Source organism: Rattus norvegicus, chromosome 13 (assembly GCF_021556685.1).
Source record: "Rattus norvegicus strain SHRSP/BbbUtx chromosome 13, alternate assembly SHRSP_T2T, whole genome shotgun sequence".
NCBI lineage: Eukaryota > Metazoa > Chordata > Mammalia > Rodentia > Muridae > Rattus > Rattus norvegicus.
In genome coordinates this window covers 33,634,951-33,654,493 of record NC_141546.1, presented here as the reverse complement: position 1 = coordinate 33,654,493, position 19,543 = coordinate 33,634,951, and the positions used below count along the sequence as shown (strand labels likewise).

The 19,543-nt window shown below is 47.1% G+C and overlaps 1 protein-coding gene across 3 annotated transcripts in view; it reads left to right on the top strand.

Annotated features, from left to right (window-relative positions):
* The window catches only part of Cfap221 (cilia and flagella associated protein 221), a 70,554-nt gene that overhangs the window by 8,848 nt on the left and 42,163 nt on the right, over nucleotides 1-19,543 (top strand). For all 3 annotated transcript variants that reach the window (NM_001429616.1, NM_001429615.1, XM_087581119.1), the window contains 3 exon segments: nucleotides 4,151-4,237; nucleotides 4,432-4,530; nucleotides 7,100-7,200. In NM_001429616.1, the coding sequence (NP_001416545.1) occupies nucleotides 4,151-4,237; nucleotides 4,432-4,530; nucleotides 7,100-7,200 (287 nt within the window).

Here is a 19,543-nt window from a genome sequence, read left to right as displayed (position 1 = left end):
ATCCCCATGGCAGAGTGAGAATCAGTTCCTGGAAGTCCTCTGAGCACCAGGTGCCATGACACATGCTCACCCTCCCTCTAAAGAAGCCTAGTACAATTTTAAAAATAAACTAGAAAACAACTAAGGAAGACACCCAAGGCTGACCTCTAGCCTCCACACACACATGCACACAAGAATACAAGTACTTACACACACACACACACACACACACACACACACACACTCACACATGGGGTGGGGGAGCACTTAGTCAGAAAGGCAGTTCCTTGAAGAGAAATTAGGCATCAGTGTCCTTGAATGAACAAATCCATCTGCCACAGGAGTCCTCCCAGCACCCTTTCTAGAACTGTGACCCTCTTGTCCACAGGAGGGCAGGGTCTGGGCTTCACGGCGGCTCCGAGGAGGGACTATCTGAACGAGAACCCCTGGTTCCAAAAACTTAACTCAGTTGTTCCAATACACAGGGGGTTGAATGATGTGGTCCCGACTGCATTCAAGGACTGTGTCCTTCCAAACCAGTGTGGTTACAACACCAGGGGACGGGAGGACCCTTTCCTAGGACATCCCAGGTAGGGGTCTCCTGCTCCTATTCTGATCATGCCTGTCCAGAGATGTGTCTAGGCCTGGGTAACAGTGGGCACTCCAGTGTACACATTCCAGAATGTGCCAGAATGACTGATTTAGGCATGACCCATGCTCAGAGCATATCAGAGAGAGCTCTGGCTGCAACCTCATCTTTTCTATTCCTTTTTTTACCATGCGGGTTGAGATTCAGATATTAACATAAACAACATGAGGGGACTGGAGAGATGGCTTAGCAATTAAGAGTGCACACTGTGCCTGCAAAGGACCTGACCTTGGTTCCCAGAACCCATGTTGGGCAGTTCACAACTACGTATAACTACTCTAGCTCCAAGAGATCAGACACACCTTCCTAGCCTCCACAGGCATCCACATGTATGTGCCCAAACCCTGACATACATGTACACATGATTAAAGATACTATCTTTAAGATCAAAGTGTCAACTCTGCCCTGTTGGAGGGCAGCCCCATGCCTGCTTTTCCCCCCTATTGCTACTTCCTCATTGTCCAGCACAATGCCTGACCTGCAGAGAGGAAAGACTCCGAGCTCACTCTCACACCAGGCTGACCTGATGGTTAATTCATTCAGCGAGGACAGTGTGACATCTAAAACGCCACGCCGATTCTATCAGACATTAAAACAAACAAGAAGTAGATAAAAGTACAATATGACTTCATCTTAATAGCATTCTGGGGCATGCTGGAAAAGCCAGTTTCCTGTTCCCATCAGGAAGGCTAAGCAGAAGCCCAAAGCAATTACCTCAATACTCTCATCGAAGGCACTCGTAACTGCTAGAGGTGCTAGGAATAAGTTAGCGTGGGCTCAGCCTCAGAAGAGGTATCTCTGTGGACCTGCTTCTCCACCCACTGAGCTCAGAGGACACTGCTAGAGGGCAGAAAGAATGTAAAAGCCACACAATGGGGAAGAGATAATCTTCTGGACAGGACTTATCCTTGCACGTTTGAACCCAAAGCAGCTGTGGTTGCCTGCACAAGACCTTTGCAAGATCCAGCCAGTAAAACTCCAACAAGGGTTGGACAAAGGCTCTTGAGCCCCAGCTGGGGGCTGAAGGAGCTATAGGCAATTGATGGCCACCAGGGGAGGGAGAGTCAGTTTTCTGTGTGTAGGTTGCTTGTGCCCCAGTAGATGACCTCACACTCATGCACATATGGGCGGCACCAATTTCAAAACAAGTCTTGCTAAACAAGGGGAGAACACTGTTTTACTAAGGTTTCCCCCTTCCCGCAAATCAGTAGAAGTCTTCATTTCGCCAAAATAAAAGGTCTCAATCATCAGCCAGCTGTACCATTTCTTTTTCAGAAACACCAACACCATCTAAAACCTTTCTCCCATTCTTTTTTTTTTAAAGATTTATTCATTTATTATATATAAGTACACTGTAGCTGTCTTCAGACACACCAGAAGAGGGCATCGGATCTCTTTACAGATGGTTGTGAGCCACCATGTGGTTGCTGGGATTTGAACTCAGGACCTCTGGAAGAGCAGTCAGTGCTCTTAACCGCTGAGCCATCTCCAGCTCCTTTCTTCCGTCCTTGGCTTGTTAACTGCAGCTGAACTCAGAGCAAGTGTGATAGCGTTTCCTTCAAGGATTAATACATCCTAGGCTTCATATACTAGATACACAACACCTGTCCTGTCCCAAACCCTGCGGTTCAAGCCAAGAGATCCCTTGCTCTGAACCTTGGTGTTGATGGAGACATAGGTACAGACATGTTGATTCAGGTGGCAGCCAGCTCATGTATGCCTCCCACCCTGGTCAGCTGGAGCCTCCATTTCTTTTCAAGGAGACTCAGGCCCATGCCGACCGTATTGCAGTCTCTCAGAAGGTTCACCGTCATTACATCCCCTCAGAGCAAGGTAGACATTCTGTGGAATGTGGGTAGTCTGATTGCTGAAAATGGTCTTCGTTGTTGCAGAAGATGACAAGGCACGGGAAACTATGCAAATTGCCCACAAGTGGGATGAACTGAGTGCAGTTCATTAACACTGAGGCCACGCAGATCTGAAGGGTCTGAAGCATCTGTCTGCATGCATATTAATATTAGTGATTCAGTCTACTTTGAAAGTTTAAATAATGATCTCTGTGGGTTTTTTTTCCTAAAACCCAAGGCCCCTAGTATTCTCTCCCCCCCCCCCCGTTTTGGGAACAGAGTTGTCTTTGTCTCAGAAATTATATTTATTAAGAAGTAAGCTATCACTTTTCCTAGAAGACATCCAGAGTGTTTATAGGTCCAGACAAAACTCATTAACCTCGAGCTTTCTGTAATATACTGTTCAACTCCATGATACAGATTTTACGGACTCTACCCTCCCCTAAATGTTGCTTCTCAAAATTAGGTCCACGAGTAGCAGTCAGTGTCTTCTCCTGAGGGCCTGGGGATTTGGGGCACAGTATAGACACAGCACACCCTGCCACAGCACGCCCCACATGAGCATAATCATGCTTATTGTTTTTTTTTTGAACCACACTTATTTATTTACTGTAGTCATCAGTTGGCCATGAATGCAAGGTTTAGGCAAAAATCAACAAGGTCATCTCTTTATTTTATTCCCATACATGAGAGTTGTCTGGGTGACTGTATACCACATGTGTGTAAATTCCCTCAGAAGCCAGAGAGGGCTTTGTGTCCCCTGGAGCTACAGTTACAGGTAGCTGTGAGTCAACTTGTGTGTGTGTGTGTGTGTGTGTGTGTGTATGTGTGTGTGTGGTGGGTGGGGGAGAAGGGAGGTGAGGGTGTGTGCATGTGACTGCTAGTGCCCGTGGCATCCAGGAGAGGGTGTCCTCAGAGCCTCTGGATCTGGAGTTACGGGTGCTGTAAGTCACCAGCTGTGGGTGCTGGGAACTGAACCCTGATCCTGTATAAGTACAGAAAGCAATCAACTGCTGAGCCATCTCTCCAGTCCTAAAAAAAGTCATTTGTGATAATCAATTGGCAATCTAGAACTTTAAATTAAAAGTATAATGTGTCTTTTTTAAGTTGCGTGCTATTGAGCATAATAAACATATTACATATAAACACATAAGCACACATTTATAACCCACATATTCTAAGAACATAGGAAAAGCTAATTTTGCCTAATGCTATTCTCTCTCTCTCTCTCTCTCTCTCTCTCTCTCTCTCTCTCTCTTTCTGTGTGTGTGTGTATGTATGTGTATGCATACACGTACGTATGACATACGTACACATATGTGTATGTAAGCACATGCACCTGTATACATACAGGAGAAAGCCAAAAGAGGGCATGGGCGTCTTCTGCAGTCGCTCTCCACCAGAACCTGGAGCTAATCCATTCTTCTAGACTTGCTGGCCAGGGAGCCCCAGGGTTCTCCTGGCTCCTCCCCAGCACAGGGCTCACTGGTACAAACTGCTGCTGTGGTACCCAGCTTTCCCGTGGGGGCTGGGGATCTGAACTCGGTGCCTCATGCTTACCCAGCACTCATCGACTGAGCCATCTCCCAGCCCATATTTCATGTCTTTTGAAAATTTTAAAATAATAAGGTGTACGCAAATAAGCCCTATTCTTACTGGTCTTTCTCTCACCCAGAATATCGCCAATATTTCGGATGAAGACACACACCTTCATATTTTACCTCCACAAACCAAATACTTTCAGATCAGCTTTGAGAAGAAGGTACTGCCCCTGGGTCACCTTCCCTGCTGAGGGAGATGTGGGAAGGGTTGTGGTTTCTGACTCAGGCCTGCTAGGGCAGGAGTGTGTGCATTCTTCCCCCCACCCCATGCCCCACCCCACCCCCATCCCACCCCAGTGCTGCTGCTGTCTGTCAGGTCCAGGGCCTGTCCCAACACAGCCTACCTGCCTTCCAGGAGCATCGCCTCATCCCAGGCTTGTCACTCACGGTCACTATTACATTTTCTCCAGATGAGTGGCGTTACTATTATGACTGCATCCGCATTCACTGTAAGGTGAGTTTCTGGAAGTTGCTATTTGTCTGGGGTTTGAGATGGTGGGGGAGGGGGACACTTTGTATCCTAATCCTGAAGGAGGATGAAGGACAGGTAGCTGGACCTGTGTGCTCTCAGTGTCCTAAGAGAGGAGACTGCCCTCAGCTGTACCTTCCTCCCAGTGGGAAAGATATTAGAACACAGTGATCCTGAATCGCCTGCACCGCGAGTCTCTCTCTGCCAGCCATGCCTTAACTCATCACACCCTGAAAGGAAGAAGAGCGAGCCAGTGTGGCCCCTCAGCACTCCCCGAGTGGTGTATGAGGCTGGAGGTTCAGGGCTGTGCCTGGATCCCAACTAGGAAGAGGTTAGGCCACAGCGTTCCTGGGAAGACACTACCCTGCAATCCCCCACTGCCTATGCCAAACCTCCATTTATCCTGCGGTGGTGGGGCCCTGTGAAAGTTTTGTCAAATAACCTTAATGTGCTCCTTTAAGTGCGGAGCTAGAAAATAAATAGCACCCCATTCTGTAGTTATAAACACTGGCGACTGGAGACTCCAGCGGCAGCAACGCGCACAGAGAGGGGTGGAGTCTTCAGTCCTCAGAGAGGCGGAGCCTACTGGCCTGAGGTGCCTGCGGGTTGAGCTCTTGGGAGTCTATGCCAGGTCTCTTCATTCAACCTTCAGCTCCGGCCTGAGTGAGCAGGCCCCACAGTGCCCTCCACTCATCTTTTTGTCAAAGGCCCAGTCTTTCAAAGATCCGAAGTCTCGAAGTTAGCTTCACTCAATGGGAGGTTACCAAATTTGCAGCAGCTGAGTTCCTTTTTTCTTTCAAATAATACTCTTATCGCTTATCATCTGTGTAGCAAGGTCTGATTTAAAGGCCTTTGGTTTTCACTTTCAAAAGGCCCATGCCCTCAGTGCTATAATTTCAGCTCTGAAGAGGATCTCAATTTCATGGCCATCCTGGGCTGTAAAGAGAAACCTTGTATAAGAACTAAAGTCAAGGCTGGGGAGACAGTTAATGGTTAAAGCATTGAGTTCGAGTCTCCAGAACCCATGTAAAGACCTGGGCATGAATGTGCATCCCTGTATCCCTAGCACCATGCCGTGATGGAGACAGGAGGATTGCAGGGACTGTCTGGTTCGAGGTTCACTGAGAGACCCTGTCTCAAGGGAATAAGGCAGGTAGAACAGGGCACTCAACATCTTCCCCTGGCCATTCACAAGCATGTATACTAACACACACGTGTGCCAACACTACACACATATACAATAAAACTAAAGACCAAGCAGACAAACACACAAAGTCCCGTACATTCTAACATAATACAATCCCAAGCTACACTTGACACGTGCTGAGGAGTAACAGAGGAAGGCTAAGGTAGCTTCACTGCTGAGGGGAAGTCCCCTTTTCCCATGATTAAAGTGTTGTGTTTCTGTAGAACTACTCTGCAGACTATCTCGTATGTACAATTTACAAATACTCTACAATTAACATTATGTGATAGTCTTGGCTCTGAGCCAGGGTGTTTCAGCAGTGTCGACTGGCACTGCTCGGACTCACGGCATACACAATGAAGTGCACATGCCCTGTATTCAGAGCCAAGGCTGCAGTGATGTCAGATGAACCATGGGCAAGCAATCCTGGATACATCTCAGATTCACCAGCACTTGGTTTTAAATTAAAATTTTTTAGGCCTTGTGCATTTGGACCTTTTACCAAATATTTTATAACCCCATACTCAGTTCTGTGATCTCATACAGAGTCAGGAAGCTGGGGCATAGAGCCCCACAGCACATTTCCTGCCACTGGAAATGGTCACCGAGCTAATAAAGATACACCACATTAATGCAGTACTTTTCACATTTTAAGGCTGTAGCCTGCTTTGACTTTTAAAGAGATCCACAAAGGAAAATATAACTGTACCCATGTTGCTGAGGACCTCACAAACATGGAGAAATCAAAGACCTTTTTTCAAGGTCACAGCCAAACTAGAATGACCGAGAATTGGTCTTTGTGCTCTTTCTGACGAATAGCTTTGCACTCCACCTTGCTGAGCAGACCTTGTCGTGGTCTCCTCTCTAACCGCCCCCCCCCCCAGGAGCAGATGGAGCAGCAGGGTGGGGGGTTATTACCTTCGGTTTCTATAGGTAGCAGCAGACATTGTTCCAGTAAGATAGATTTTAACATCTCTGTGCTTTGTTCATGGTTAAGAAATACGATTTCCTAGGAGTCGAGACACAGCTCAGTTGGTAAAGTACTCACCATGCAAGCATGAAGATCTGAGTTTGATCCCTAGAACATACTTTTTAAAGATGCAGGCCATGTTGCTATGTACTGGTGATCTCATTGCTGGGAGGAGGAGGTAGGCGTAAGAGGATCCCTTGGGTTCTCTTGCCAGCCACTTCTGTGCAAATGGATGTGTGCACATGTCCACACACATACACTCACAAAAGAAACCCAGGATTTCTAATGTTTTACTTAAACCACCGAGGTTTCCTAAGGAAATTCTCGAAGGATTAAAAAAAGTTCAAAATGATAGTTTTCCAAACACTAAATTTAACTTTCCTCCACACTAATTTCAGGGAGATGACACCTTGCTTGTCCCCATTCATGCCTACCCTGTCTTGAATGACCTGGACTTTCCCACGTTTATAAATCTATCAGATGTCCTCCTTGGAGAGAGGTGAGTTTCCAGGGTTAACCAGTAAGACGCCACAGAATGTGAAAAGTTACCACAGTCTGCCCACATGAGCCCTTCCAGTTCCTTTCTAAGCATCTGAGTCCTGAGTCCTGGTGCTGTGCCTTGAAGTCCTGCTTCCTCAAACACTGACCATTTTTTATTCACTGACTGCCACATCTGGCCCTCAGTGGGTAGGAACACCCACTCTCACTGGCCCCAGAGGATGCTTGGTAACTCTCTCTCTCTCTCTCTCTCTCTCTCTCTCTCTCTCTCTCTCTCTCTGTTCTCTCTTGAGATGCCTTTTCTTGCAATTCTAAAAACTCTTTCTTGATAGCATAGCCTTTTATTTTCATAGTAATTCTGTCATTACCCCAGGTTCCCTTTTGATTATCCCATGAATCAGCATCCCATGACCCCAGCCCCTTGATTCTTTTTTTTTTTTTCTTTTCTTTTTTTCGGGGCTGGGGATTGAACCCAGGACCTTGTGCTTCCTAGGCAAGTGCTCTACCACTGAGCCAAATCCCCAACCCCCCCTTGATTCTTAGTAAGAGACAGCAAGCACATTTTATTTACATTGTGATAGAATTCAATGATCTGCCTGCCTTTGTTAAACACAGACAGTAAGTTAGCTGGGTAGGATCCTGCCCTAAAATTACCATTCCTCCCATGCCTGGGCCTGGACCTAAACTCCCTCTGTCCTAGGCTGACCTTAAACTCAGGAATCTGATTGCCTTTGTAAGCACATACAGTGAACTTAGCTGGGTGGGATCTTGCCCTGTGATCACCAATCCCTAAATCTCTTTATCTCCTTCCTTAGTACCTTTCTGATTAGCTGCCTCTGTTCCTTTGTCTTTGAAGCTCCTTATACTATTCACATTGCATCTTTATATTTTGCATAGTTAAGAAATTATATATTTTGAGCTCATGTTTTCAGAGTTCTTTCCTACAGCCTTAAGGGCTATCCTGAAGGTCTCAGCATTTACCATTTTGCTGAGACATAGACCCACCCTTGCCTCTCAGACTCATGCTGTCTCTGATAATCATGAAGTCATTAACCTTGTCAGGAAGAACATTCCCTAATAACCTTGGCAGGGAGAATATTTCCCAAAGGAGGGACATAAAGTAAAATATATATTTTCATACAAATAAGCTTTATGCCCATAGCAACTATAGGCACTCATGGAAGCCCACGCCCTGCTGACTCTGTTCCAGGGGTGGAAACCATGTTACACTGCCCCAGCCATGACCAAGCTGGACTCAGCATGGGGTTGGGGAGATGGATCAGTGAGTAAGACTGATTGCTGCACAATCATTAGGGACTTGAGTCAAATCCCAAGTATGTACAAAAAAAAAAGTATGATCACATGCACCAGTAACTCAAGTATTGTACTTGGTGGACTAAAGAGGATCACAGGGTCTTTATGGCTATCCAGTCTCGCAGAAAAATGACAAGCTTGAGTGTGCTGATAAGTTTTTTGTCAACTTGATACAAGCTGGAAAGAGAGACCTTCAGTTAAGAAAATGCCTTCATCAGATTGGCTTTTAGGTATGACTGTGAGGTTCGTTATCATTATTATTATTATTATTATTATTATTATTATTATTATTATTATTTATTTGTCAATGTGAGAGGGCCCAGCTCACCGATCAGGTGCCACCCCTGTGCAGATGGTGCTGGACTCTCTAAGAAAGCAAGCTGAAGAAGCTATGGGTGTAAGCCAGGAAGCAGCTCTCCTCCATGGTCTCTGTTTTAGTTCCTGCCTCCAGGTTCCTGCCTTGGCTTTCCTTTGTAACATACTACTATAGGATGAAATAAACCCTTTCCTTCCCAAGTTGCTTTTGGTCATAGTGTTTATCATAGCAGTTGGGAAGCAAACTAGGACACTCAAGTTTCAGTGAGAGATTCTATCTGAAGCGAATAAGGGGGCAAGTGACAGAAGTCACCTGGCATCCTTGTCTGGTTTCCACAGAGAAGTACATGGGAATGCACGCCTGTACAAACACACATGCACATGTCACATAGGACATGCATATCTACAGACACACACACACACACACACGAGAAAGAGAGAGAGAGAGAGAGAGAGAGAGAGAGAACATTTTTCTGATGAAAGTTCATTCTTCCACTTCAATTAGACAGCATTTACAGCAGCAAAAGACAAAACAAGATGATTCAAACAAACCAGTTCAAAATACTGTTAAGAAAGAAAGGAGAACCCTCTGAATATGGCTGGATCCAGAATCAGTTGGAACTGCCTGGCTCTGCCCATGTCTTCTTTCTGCTACCTGAGGTGCCCTTCCCATAGGACCTGCTCACGGCAGGCAAGACAGCAGTGGCCCCTCCAGCCTATAATAGAGAGTGACAGGAGGGGATGAAGAATTAAGCCAATACTAGACCAGCTTGCATCATATGGCTTCCCCAACCCTCACACTCCCCTCACCAGTCTTCCTTTAGAAGAAGGAAAAGCAAATACAACTAGATCTCTGATTCTGCCCTTCCTTCTGAGGAAATGGTTAATTATTCTAATTGTGGTCCAGTTTATATCTCATCCTGTGTGTGTGGTGCATGTGTGTAGTGTGGTGTGTGTGTGTGGTGTGATGTGTGTGTTTGTGGTGTGGTGTGTGTGGTGTGTGTGATATGTGTGTGTGGTGTGTGTTGGGTGTGTGTGTGGTGTGTTGGGTGTGGTGTGTGTGTGGTGTGGTATGGTGTGGGTGTGTGGTGTGGTATGTGTGTGGTGTGTGTGTGGTGTGGTATGGTGTGTGGTGTGTGTGGTGTGGTATGTGTGTGGTGTGTGTGTGTGTGTGTGGTGTGGTGTGTGTGTGTGTGGTGTGCTGTGTGTGTCTGTGGTGTGTGTGTGGGGGTATGTGGTGTGTGTGTGTTTGGTGTGGTGTGATGTATGTGTGTGTGGGGGGGTGGTGTGGTACGGTGTGTGTAGTGTGTTGGGTGTGTGTGGTGTGTGTGTGTGGTGTGTGTGTGGTGTGTGTGTGTGGTGTGTGTGTGTGGTGTGTGTGTGTGGTGTGTGTGGTGTGTTTGTGGTGTGTGTGTGTGTGGTGTGTGTGGTGTGTGTGTTTGGTGTGGTGTGTATGTGTGTGTTTGTGGTATGTGTGTGGTGTGTTGTGTGTGTGTGTGGTGTATGTGTGGTGTGTGTGTGGTGTGTGTGTGGTGTGTGGTGTGGTGTGTGGTGTGGTGTGTGTGTCATGTGGTATAAGTGTAGTGTTGTGTGTGTGTGTGGTGTGTGTGTGTGGTGTGTGTGTGTGGTGTGTGTGTGTGTGGTGTGTGTGGTGTGTTTGTGGTGTGTGTGTGTGTGGTGTGTGTGGTGTGTGTGTTTGGTGTGGTGTGTATGTGTGTGTTTGTGGTATGTGTGTGGTGTGTTGTGTGTGTGTGTGGTGTATGTGTGGTGTGTGTGTGGTGTGTGGTGTGGTGTGTGGTGTGGTGTGTGTGTCATGTGGTATAAGTGTAGTGTTGTGTGTGTGTGTGGTGTGGTGTGTGTGTTGTGTGTGTTGTGTTGTGTGTGTGTGGTGTATGTGTGGTATTTTTGTGTATGTGTGGTGTGTGGTGTGTGGTGTGCTGTGTGGTGTGGTGTGTGTGTGTTTGGTGTGGTGTGGTGTGTGTATGGTGAGGTATGTGTGTGGTATGTGGTGTGCGTGTGTTTGGTGTGGTATGATGTATGTGTGTGTGTGGTATGAGTGTAGTGTGGTGTGTGTGTGTGGTGTGGTGTGTGTTTGTGGTATGTGTGTGGTGTGTTGTGTGTGTGTTGTGTGTGTGTGTGTGGTGTATGTGTGGTGTGTGTGTGGTGTGTGGTGTGTGGTGTGGTGTGTGGTGTGGTGTGGTGTGTGTGTCGTGTGGTAAAAGTGTAGTGTTGTGTGTGTGTGGTGTGGTGTGTGTGTGGTGTGGTGTGTGTGTGTTTGGTGTGGTGTGGTGTGTGTATGGTGAGGTATGTGTGTGGTATGTGGTGTGCGTGTGTTTGGTGTGGTATGATGTATGTGTGTGTGTGGTATGAGTGTAGTGTGGTGTGTGTGTGTGGTGTGGTGTGTGTTTGTGGTATGTGTGTGGTGTGTTGTGTGTGTGTTGTGTGTGTGTGTGTGGTGTATGTGTGGTGTGTGTGTGGTGTGTGGTGTGTGGTGTGGTGTGTGGTGTGGTGTGGTGTGTGTGTCGTGTGGTAAAAGTGTAGTGTTGTGTGTGTGTGGTGTGGTGTGTGTGTGGTGTGGTGTGTGTGTTGTGTGGTATAAGTGTAGTGTTGTGTGTGTGTGTGGTGTGGTGTGTGTGTGGTGTGTGTGTTGTGTTGTGTGTGTGTGTGGTGTATGTGTGGTGTGTGTGGTGTGTGGTGTGTGGTGTGCTGTGTGGTGTGGTGTGTGTGTGTGTGTGGTGTGTGTGTGGTGGGGAGGGGTGACAGAAGATAACCTCACTCTTTATGCTGTTCACTTTTTATTTAATCTTTTGAGACAGAGTCTTTCAGTGGCCTGGAACCTGCCAGTAGGCTAGTCTACCTGGCCAGTGAGCCCCAGGATCTGCCTGTCTGCATCCCTGTAGCACTGGGATTACACATGCACACACCACCATGCCTGGCTTTCTGTTACGTGGGTTCTGGGGATCAGACTTACATCTTCATACTGGCGAGGCAGGCACTTCACCAACCAACTCATCTCCCCAGCTCTCTGTATCTCAGTCTCTTGGCAGATGCTAAATGCCTACCAGCAGGCATAGTGCCATCTTCCCCAGAAATGCCAAGGGGATGCCATTTGGCTGCTGGATATACATAAAGTGGCTGTGTTGGTTGTTTAAGGCTTGAAATACTCAACTCAGGTTGCTTAGAGAGAGCTGGTGACTAAAAGCGATGTACTGAAATCTGGGCCACTGGGATGTACCTGCCTCCAAGCCAGACAACTGAGTTCCATTCCTGGAACCCACATGGTCAAAGGAGAAAGCCCCCTCCCACAAGCTGTCTTCTGACCTGCACACACATGTCGTGACATACATGTGACACACTCAATGAATAATAAAATAAAATTTTAATGTAAAAAATCAAGTCTTTCTGCACCAATAGGAAATGCCTACTGTCCTGAGAACTTCATCTCTCTACCCTAGATGTCTAGCCCTCCCCTGGCTTCCTTCCCTCTTTCATTATGGTAAAATGTCCATACAAAGGAACTTAAAGGGGAAAAGGATCAGAGGGCTAGAGCCCGTCATGGTGGGAAGATGTGAGCAGCAGGGAAGGCATGACCACAGGAGCAGGAAGCTGGCTGCTCATCTCATCCATACACAGAAGATATAAAGAGAACTGTAAGGGGCGTGAGCATGAACATCTGAAGCTCATCCCCATCCCCATGACTTACATCCTCTGTCAAGGCCCTACCTCCTAGAAGTTCTACAACCTTCCAGATCACACCACAGCAGGGGACCAGGGGGCATTCCACACCCCAACCACAGCACCCACTGGGCCGTCTCATGACTGGTACAATCTGGTACATTCTGGTACATTCTGGTGCATCCCTTCCCGTTCCTCATTTCCGCAGAATCATTCTGACAGAACTCCATGCCTGTAAACTGGTGTGTTGGGGAACAAGAAGTCCTGATTCACAGTTCTGTCTCTGTAAGCCGCCTCTCATTTGGGTCACAAGCAAGGCTTGTGGGTTGAAGGGGAAAGATGGTCTAAGAAAGCGGTTCAACCAGAGTGCCTCACACTGCGGACATCAGTCACTGGCCCTTGAAACAGATGTCCACCCTCCTAGGGGCCTCCCCCAGGCTATTTTCCACATAATGCGTCTCTTTTGTATTCAGAATGAAAAATTCAGCTAAACAATTTACTTAATTGAGTTACTGTTTATAATGGCATAATATATTTTTTAAAATCTCTTAAAAGATAAACAGGCTAGTTTTCTTCTCCAGACATCCTGGCAGCAGGCAGTACCTTCCCAAGACTTTCTGCCTTTTACAGTCTCTTTAGCAACGTTTAAACACTCAGACCCTTCTTTGCTTCTTTCAATCTAAACCATCTGCTACTAAAATGATATGCTTGAATAAGCGTTCCCCAGAAGTGTTCCAAGTAAGTCATAGGCCACCTTAGTGGTCTAGTGTATCATTGGGATGGGTTCTTTATTCCGCATTCATTTAGTCAGTCAGTCAGTCAGTCAGCCAATCAGTCAGTCAGCCGGTCAGTCAGTCAGCCGGTCAGTCAGCTAGTCAGTCAGTCAGTCAGTCAGTCAGTCAGTCAGTCAGCCAGCCAGTCAGCCAGCCAGCCAGTCAGTCAGTCAGTCAGTCAGCCAGCCAGTCAGCCAGCCAGTCAGCCAGTCAGTCAGTCAGCCAGCCAGTCAGTCAGTCAGCCAGTCAGTCAGTCAGTCAGTCAGTCAGTCAGTCAGTCAGTCAGTCAGCCAATCAGTCAGTCAGCCAGTCAGTCAGCCAGTCAGTCAGTCAGCCAGTCAGTCAGTCAGCCGGTCAGTCAGCTAGTCAGTCAGTCAGTCAGTCAGCCAGCCAGTCAGTCAGTCAGTCAGTCAGTCAGTCAGTCAGTCAGTCAGTCAGTCAGCCAGTCAGTCAGCCAGTCAGCCAGTCAGCCGGTCAGTCAGCTAGTCAGTCAGTCAGTCAGTCAGTCAGCCGGTCAGTCAGTCAGTCAGCCGGTCAGTCAGCTAGTCAGTCAGTCAGTCAGTCAGTCAGTCAGTCAGTCAGTCAGTCAGCCAGTCGGTCAGTCAGTCAGCCAGCCGGCCAGTCAGTCAGTCAGTCAGTCAGTCAGCCAGCCAGTCAGTCAGTCAGTCAGTCAGTCAGCCAGCCAGTCAGTCAGTCAGCCAGCCAGTCAGTCAGTCAGTCAGTCAGTCAGCCAGTCAGCCAGTCAGTCAGTCAGTCAGTCAGTCAGCCAGCCAGTCAGTCAGTCAGCCAGCCAGTCAGTCAGTCAGTCAGTCAGTCAGCCAGTCAGCCAGTCAGTCAGTCACTCAGCCGGTCAGTCAGCCGGTCAGTCAGCCAGTCAGTCAACTGGTCAGTCAGCCGGTCAGTCAGTCGTTTTTCAAATGTTTGATGTGTTATATACTGTCTCAGCCCATTTTTGTTGCTATAATAAAATGCCAGTGAGTTATAAAGAACCGTTTGCTTCAGCTCTTAGTTCAGGAGGCTGATAAGAGCATGGTGCCAGCATCCTTCAGCTTCTAGGTAGAGCCTAAATGACGTAAAAGAGACACGACTCAGGACGACTCAGGGCCCTTTGTCAGTTATGTCACCACTGTGACAGAAAAGGAAGAAAGGGACAGTTCACATTGGCTCACAGTCTGAGGGTACAGTCCATCATGGTGGGGAAGGCATGGCAGCAGGAGTGTGAGGCAGCTGCTCACACACAGCCACAGTCAGGAGACACAGAAAGGCAAAGGCCTGTACTCAGCTTGCCTTCTTTTCTAGTGAATCCAGGATCCCAGTTCCATGGAATGGTGCTGCCCACATCCAGGGTGGGTCTTTGTCCTCAGTTAACCCCATCTAGAAACTCTCACAGATATGCCCTGAGGCTTGTCTCCAACTTAGGAGTCTAGATCCTGCCAGGTTGGCAGTCAACATTGACTGTCACTGTGCCCCTTATAAGTCTGTGTGCCCTACTCCCCTGCAATCCCACTGGGCATCATGCACAGAGACCAAAGCAGAAGAGAGAGTGAGGATTCTCAAGCGAGGCCTTCACAGAGCCAATGACTTTCTTCTTTTTCTATGTGAATTCTTGGGATCCAGGTCAGGTCCATAAACTTTGGGAGGCAAGAACTTTACCAACTGAGCCATCTTCCCAGCGCTGTATATGTGTTTTCTTAAAATGTCTCAGTAAGACAGCCATTTCTTCTACCAAAGAACCTCCCTGAATTATGAAGAAGTGAGAAAGCAATGGGAGGACCTAGACTGGCCAGATGGCAGGGTTCTGGTTTTGTTCTGTTGCTGTAACAAATACTCTGATCAAAATCACTTTAAATGGAGGAAGGTTCATATTGGCTTGGGACTCCAGGTTGTAATCCATCACTGAAAGAAGTCAAGGCAAGAACTTGAAGGCAGGGATGTTTGATGTTCCATGCAACATTACCTCCAAGTAAGGAACTCACCTCACAGCCAAGAAGTACAACAGGAACCATGGAGGATGCTGGGTGCTGGCTGGCTCAAAGGCTGGCTTGGAATTAGCTAGCTTTCTAATATGGTTCAGGACCATCTGCCTAGGGATGGTGCCACCTACAGTGGTTCTGGGCCCTCCTATATCTATTAACAATTAAAACAATGCCCCCACCCCAGACATGCCAGTAGGCCAATCTGATCCAGACATTAAAGCTTCCCCTCTCACATGACTCTGGGCTGTGTCAAGCTGACAGCCACGGCCAACTAGGACAGGGGACTCAAAGGACTCTGTTTTCCCCTTTGCACATAAAAGAATTTGGACAAAATTGTCAGAAGTTGGGGATTTGTGTTGAAGTCACTCATGTGGCTTTCTTACTATGGGGTGCTTTCTTACTGTGGGGTAGTTCTGTGGAAGAACAACTGTGGTCTGACCAAGGGCTCTCTGAAGCCCAGACAACATCTTCATCCATCTTCTTCTAGGTTACACAGTGGGCTTGTTCACATTTATCATCTACATTTTTTGGTGACTTGTTCTGGCTGTTTTCAAGTTTTCCTTACCGAGATAAAATGCCATGGGGATCCTTGCCAGATAGCCATAAACAACTTTGGTGGCTTAAGATCTGCTAAAACGCACCCTGACATTCTCTGTAAATAAGAAAGTTGCATTCCCACGTCTGTCCAACATCCCCAAGTCAAACAGTGTCGCAAAGGACTTGCAGTTCTGTACTCCTCTGTGGGCTCAATTTATAATTTGCAACCAGATAAACTCAAGTGTGCTAGCTTGTTAAATGCGGCAATCAGGGGTTTGGGTGAGTGGCTCAGGGAGTAAGAGTTTGCTGAACAAACATGAGGACCCGAATTTGGGTATCAGCACCTACAGAGAAAGCCTGCACCTGTGTGCCTGGCACGAAGATGGAAAGACCCCTGGAGCATGTTAGCCAATCCGTGAGTCCCAGGCTCAGTAAGAGACTGTCTCAGAAAATAAGGTGGAGGGTGATAGAGGAGGATCCTAATGTAGATCTCTGGGTGTCATACACATGTGTACACAGGAACACATACATAAACTTCCCACACAGAGCACTGGATGGTCACTTGATATCGCTGAGAGTATTGCCGCCACAGTGCAATCTCATTCTTCCTATGCATCAAGATAAATAACTTTCTTGTATTAGATACAGAAAATGTGTACCACTCCACTCTCCTGGTTCTGAAAAGGTTTCGTCAGGTCGTCTTTGTCTGCAGTTTTGCAACACCGCTTTCCTGGCTGAGTGTGATGACCTGCACCTGGAATCCCAGCCCTCGGTGGATAGAGGCAGGAAGAGAAAATTTTAGCTCATCCTCAGCTGCATAGGGAATTGAAGACTACACCAGGCCCTGTCTCAAGACCAAAACAAGTGTCTTCCTCGTACCACATAGCCAGCCGAAGCCACTGACCAAGCTCTCCTATCTTTCCATCTTCCTTGCACCAAGCAACCGCTGACAATCAACCAGTTAGTTAGCTAAGGCTAACTCAATGATTCATCTTGCAACCTGATAGGGCTTAGAATCACCGTAGAAACAACTCTGGGCCTGTCTGTAAGAGAGTTCCAATATTGGATTAAGTGACGAAGACCCACCCAGATTGTAGGCTGCACCCTCCCGTGGGCTGGGATCCTGGACAGCAGAAGGTGAACCGAACACCGGCCTCCATCTCTCTCTTCGTCTTGACAGTGGATGTGATGTGACCAGCCCCCCTCAAGCTTTGTACCTCCAGCCTTCCCTGACACAACGATCTGTATCCTCAGACCAAGAGGCAAAATAAACCATTTCTGAAGTTGCTTTTGTCTCAACAATGAGGCACTGATCCTCATGGCTTACTCTAGGTGTGGGAATGGCCAACGTCAGAAGGTGTTGTTCTGCCCCCCCGCCTGGGTTACACGGGACTGTGTATTCCCCAACTCGTGCTGACAGGGAAGATGGACGACACAGACAACAGCCAAGCCCGGCTCGCTCTTTGACAACTCTGAGCCCTTCTGGGAGGCTCAGAGAACCAGCTGCCCCAGATCACAGCAAACACATCAGCAGACAAATCCATCTCCACGAAGAGCTTCAGAGGTCAATTTTCAAGAGAAAAATTACTCTCCATACTAAGACTCTGTTTAGGCATCCCAAATTCAAGGTAGAGTTGAAGAAGTATTTTATTAAAGTGTTCCTAAGTTGGCAAAGTTAACAGCATATTCAAGAGACTTAAGAAAAGAGACAGTCTTTAATATACAATTCTTCAGAAAGACGTCAGCATAAAGAGAGGGCCAAAATGGCCAGCACACTGATTTGGTACAGCAAATGTGATTTTCTTATACAAAATGGACAGTAACAATTTGTTTCTTACCACAATAAGGATGACTTTATCTTGGGGAAAAGCTTCTTTATTTCAGCTTCTACCTGCATCTCTAGGACAGCAGTTAGCTTCCATTTCAAAATCAGTATTATGGATCAAAGAAATGATCATGGGCAGAAGAGATGGCCCACTTGTAAACTGCTTGCCGCACAGGTATGAGGACCTGGGTTCAATCTCTGGAAGCCACAGAGAAGCTGGGTTTGGGGTTTGGTGGTCCCCAGATGCTGTATTTGTTTGGGAAGGACTAGGCGTGTGGCCTTGTTGGAGGTGTGTAACTAGGGGGTGGGCTTTGGACAAAACTGTTATCATTCCCAACATGCCCCTCTGCCTCCTGCTTGTACATCAAGGTGTGCGCTCTCAGTTGTTTGTGCCAGCATGCCTCTGCCCCACTATTGTGAGCTCTAAGCAAGAAAAGAAACAAATACAGCCATGTGCACTTGTAATCTCAGTGCTACTAAATAGGCAGAGATGGGAGGATCTCTGGGGCTTACTGATCAACCAAGCTAGCCTACTCGGTGAGCTCCAGGCCAGGGAGAGAACATGCACACGAGTGCACCTGTACAATGCGTGCATACAGACACACATGCATGCACGCACACACATGCACACACTCCCTGTCAATTGACAAGTGCCTGTGGTTTTGTTACATGAACAATTCTCCCCTCCTTTGTAGTTAGGATGTCTTTGACTTAAGATGCTCTGACTGCACACACATCAATCTAGTTGTTCCTCTTAGTCCAGTCTCCTGAGTCTTAGTAGGAAAGGAGTCTAACCTCTAGGGATTCCACTGAACAATAACGCAGGGACCTAAGATCTTCAGGTGCCAAGTTCAGACAGCTAACAAGGGGGACTCGAACCTAAAGACCTGCGTTAACACTCTCTTTCTCCAAAAAGGACATAGATCCTGGGGAAAGCAAAGGAAAGCCCGGTTTTAAAGCTTTAATACGCTCTTCTCCCATCAACTTCATTTATACTGTTCAGTTGGTTTATGTGGTGGGTAAAGCGGACTAAATTTATGATCTGCTCCACGAACAAATGAATGTGTGTATTGGGCAGTTAAGGATAGAACATTTTTCACGACAGGACCATCCAGTCTATAATGAGTCATTTGTTCAGTATCTATGCTTAAACAGCCAAGCTAGCATCACATACTAAGTCCTGATGACCTCCATTGTTAGAGAAAGTGTTCACAAAGACCAGAGAGATGGCTCAGTCCATAACTCAGTCAAACAGGAGGAACTAAGTTCAGATCTCTAGAACCCAGGCCAAAAAGCTGGGTGTGGTAGTATCCATGCTTGTGATCCCCATACTGCCAAAGTGGAGATGGGGGGGTCCCTAGGGCTTGAACACACACACACACACACACACACACACACACACTGACACAAAGGATTCATGGATAAATTGCTAGACCTAATATTTAAGAATATAACATAAAGAATGTCAGTGTCTACCCAAAGCACATTCCTTCAGGGAGCATGAGCTACATTCCCTCACCTTCCGAGTGGTGTCTGAATGCTCCCCCCTTGCTCGGTTAATATGGCTGCTATTTCCAACACAAACTTTACTCTAGTAGCCAGTTGGCATGTGGCTGCTCCATCCCAGATCTGTGTAGCTGGCACTGATGATATGTGATACACGTACACAGGTGCACATGAATGCACATGCAGGCACACAAGCACACAGGTGCATGTGTCCAGTGTGCATTTTAGAATATGTCCATTGGGTCCTTGTCAAGTAGGATGAAAGAGTAGTTGCCAGCTCCCAGAATTATGACTAAAATTCTTTCCTTTCTTCCTTCTGTCCTTTCTGTGTCACGTTGTAGCACAGGCTGGCTTCAAACTCTCTATATAGCACTGAGACTGCAGGTGTGTGCCACCGTGCCTCTTGGCATGGTGCTGATATTC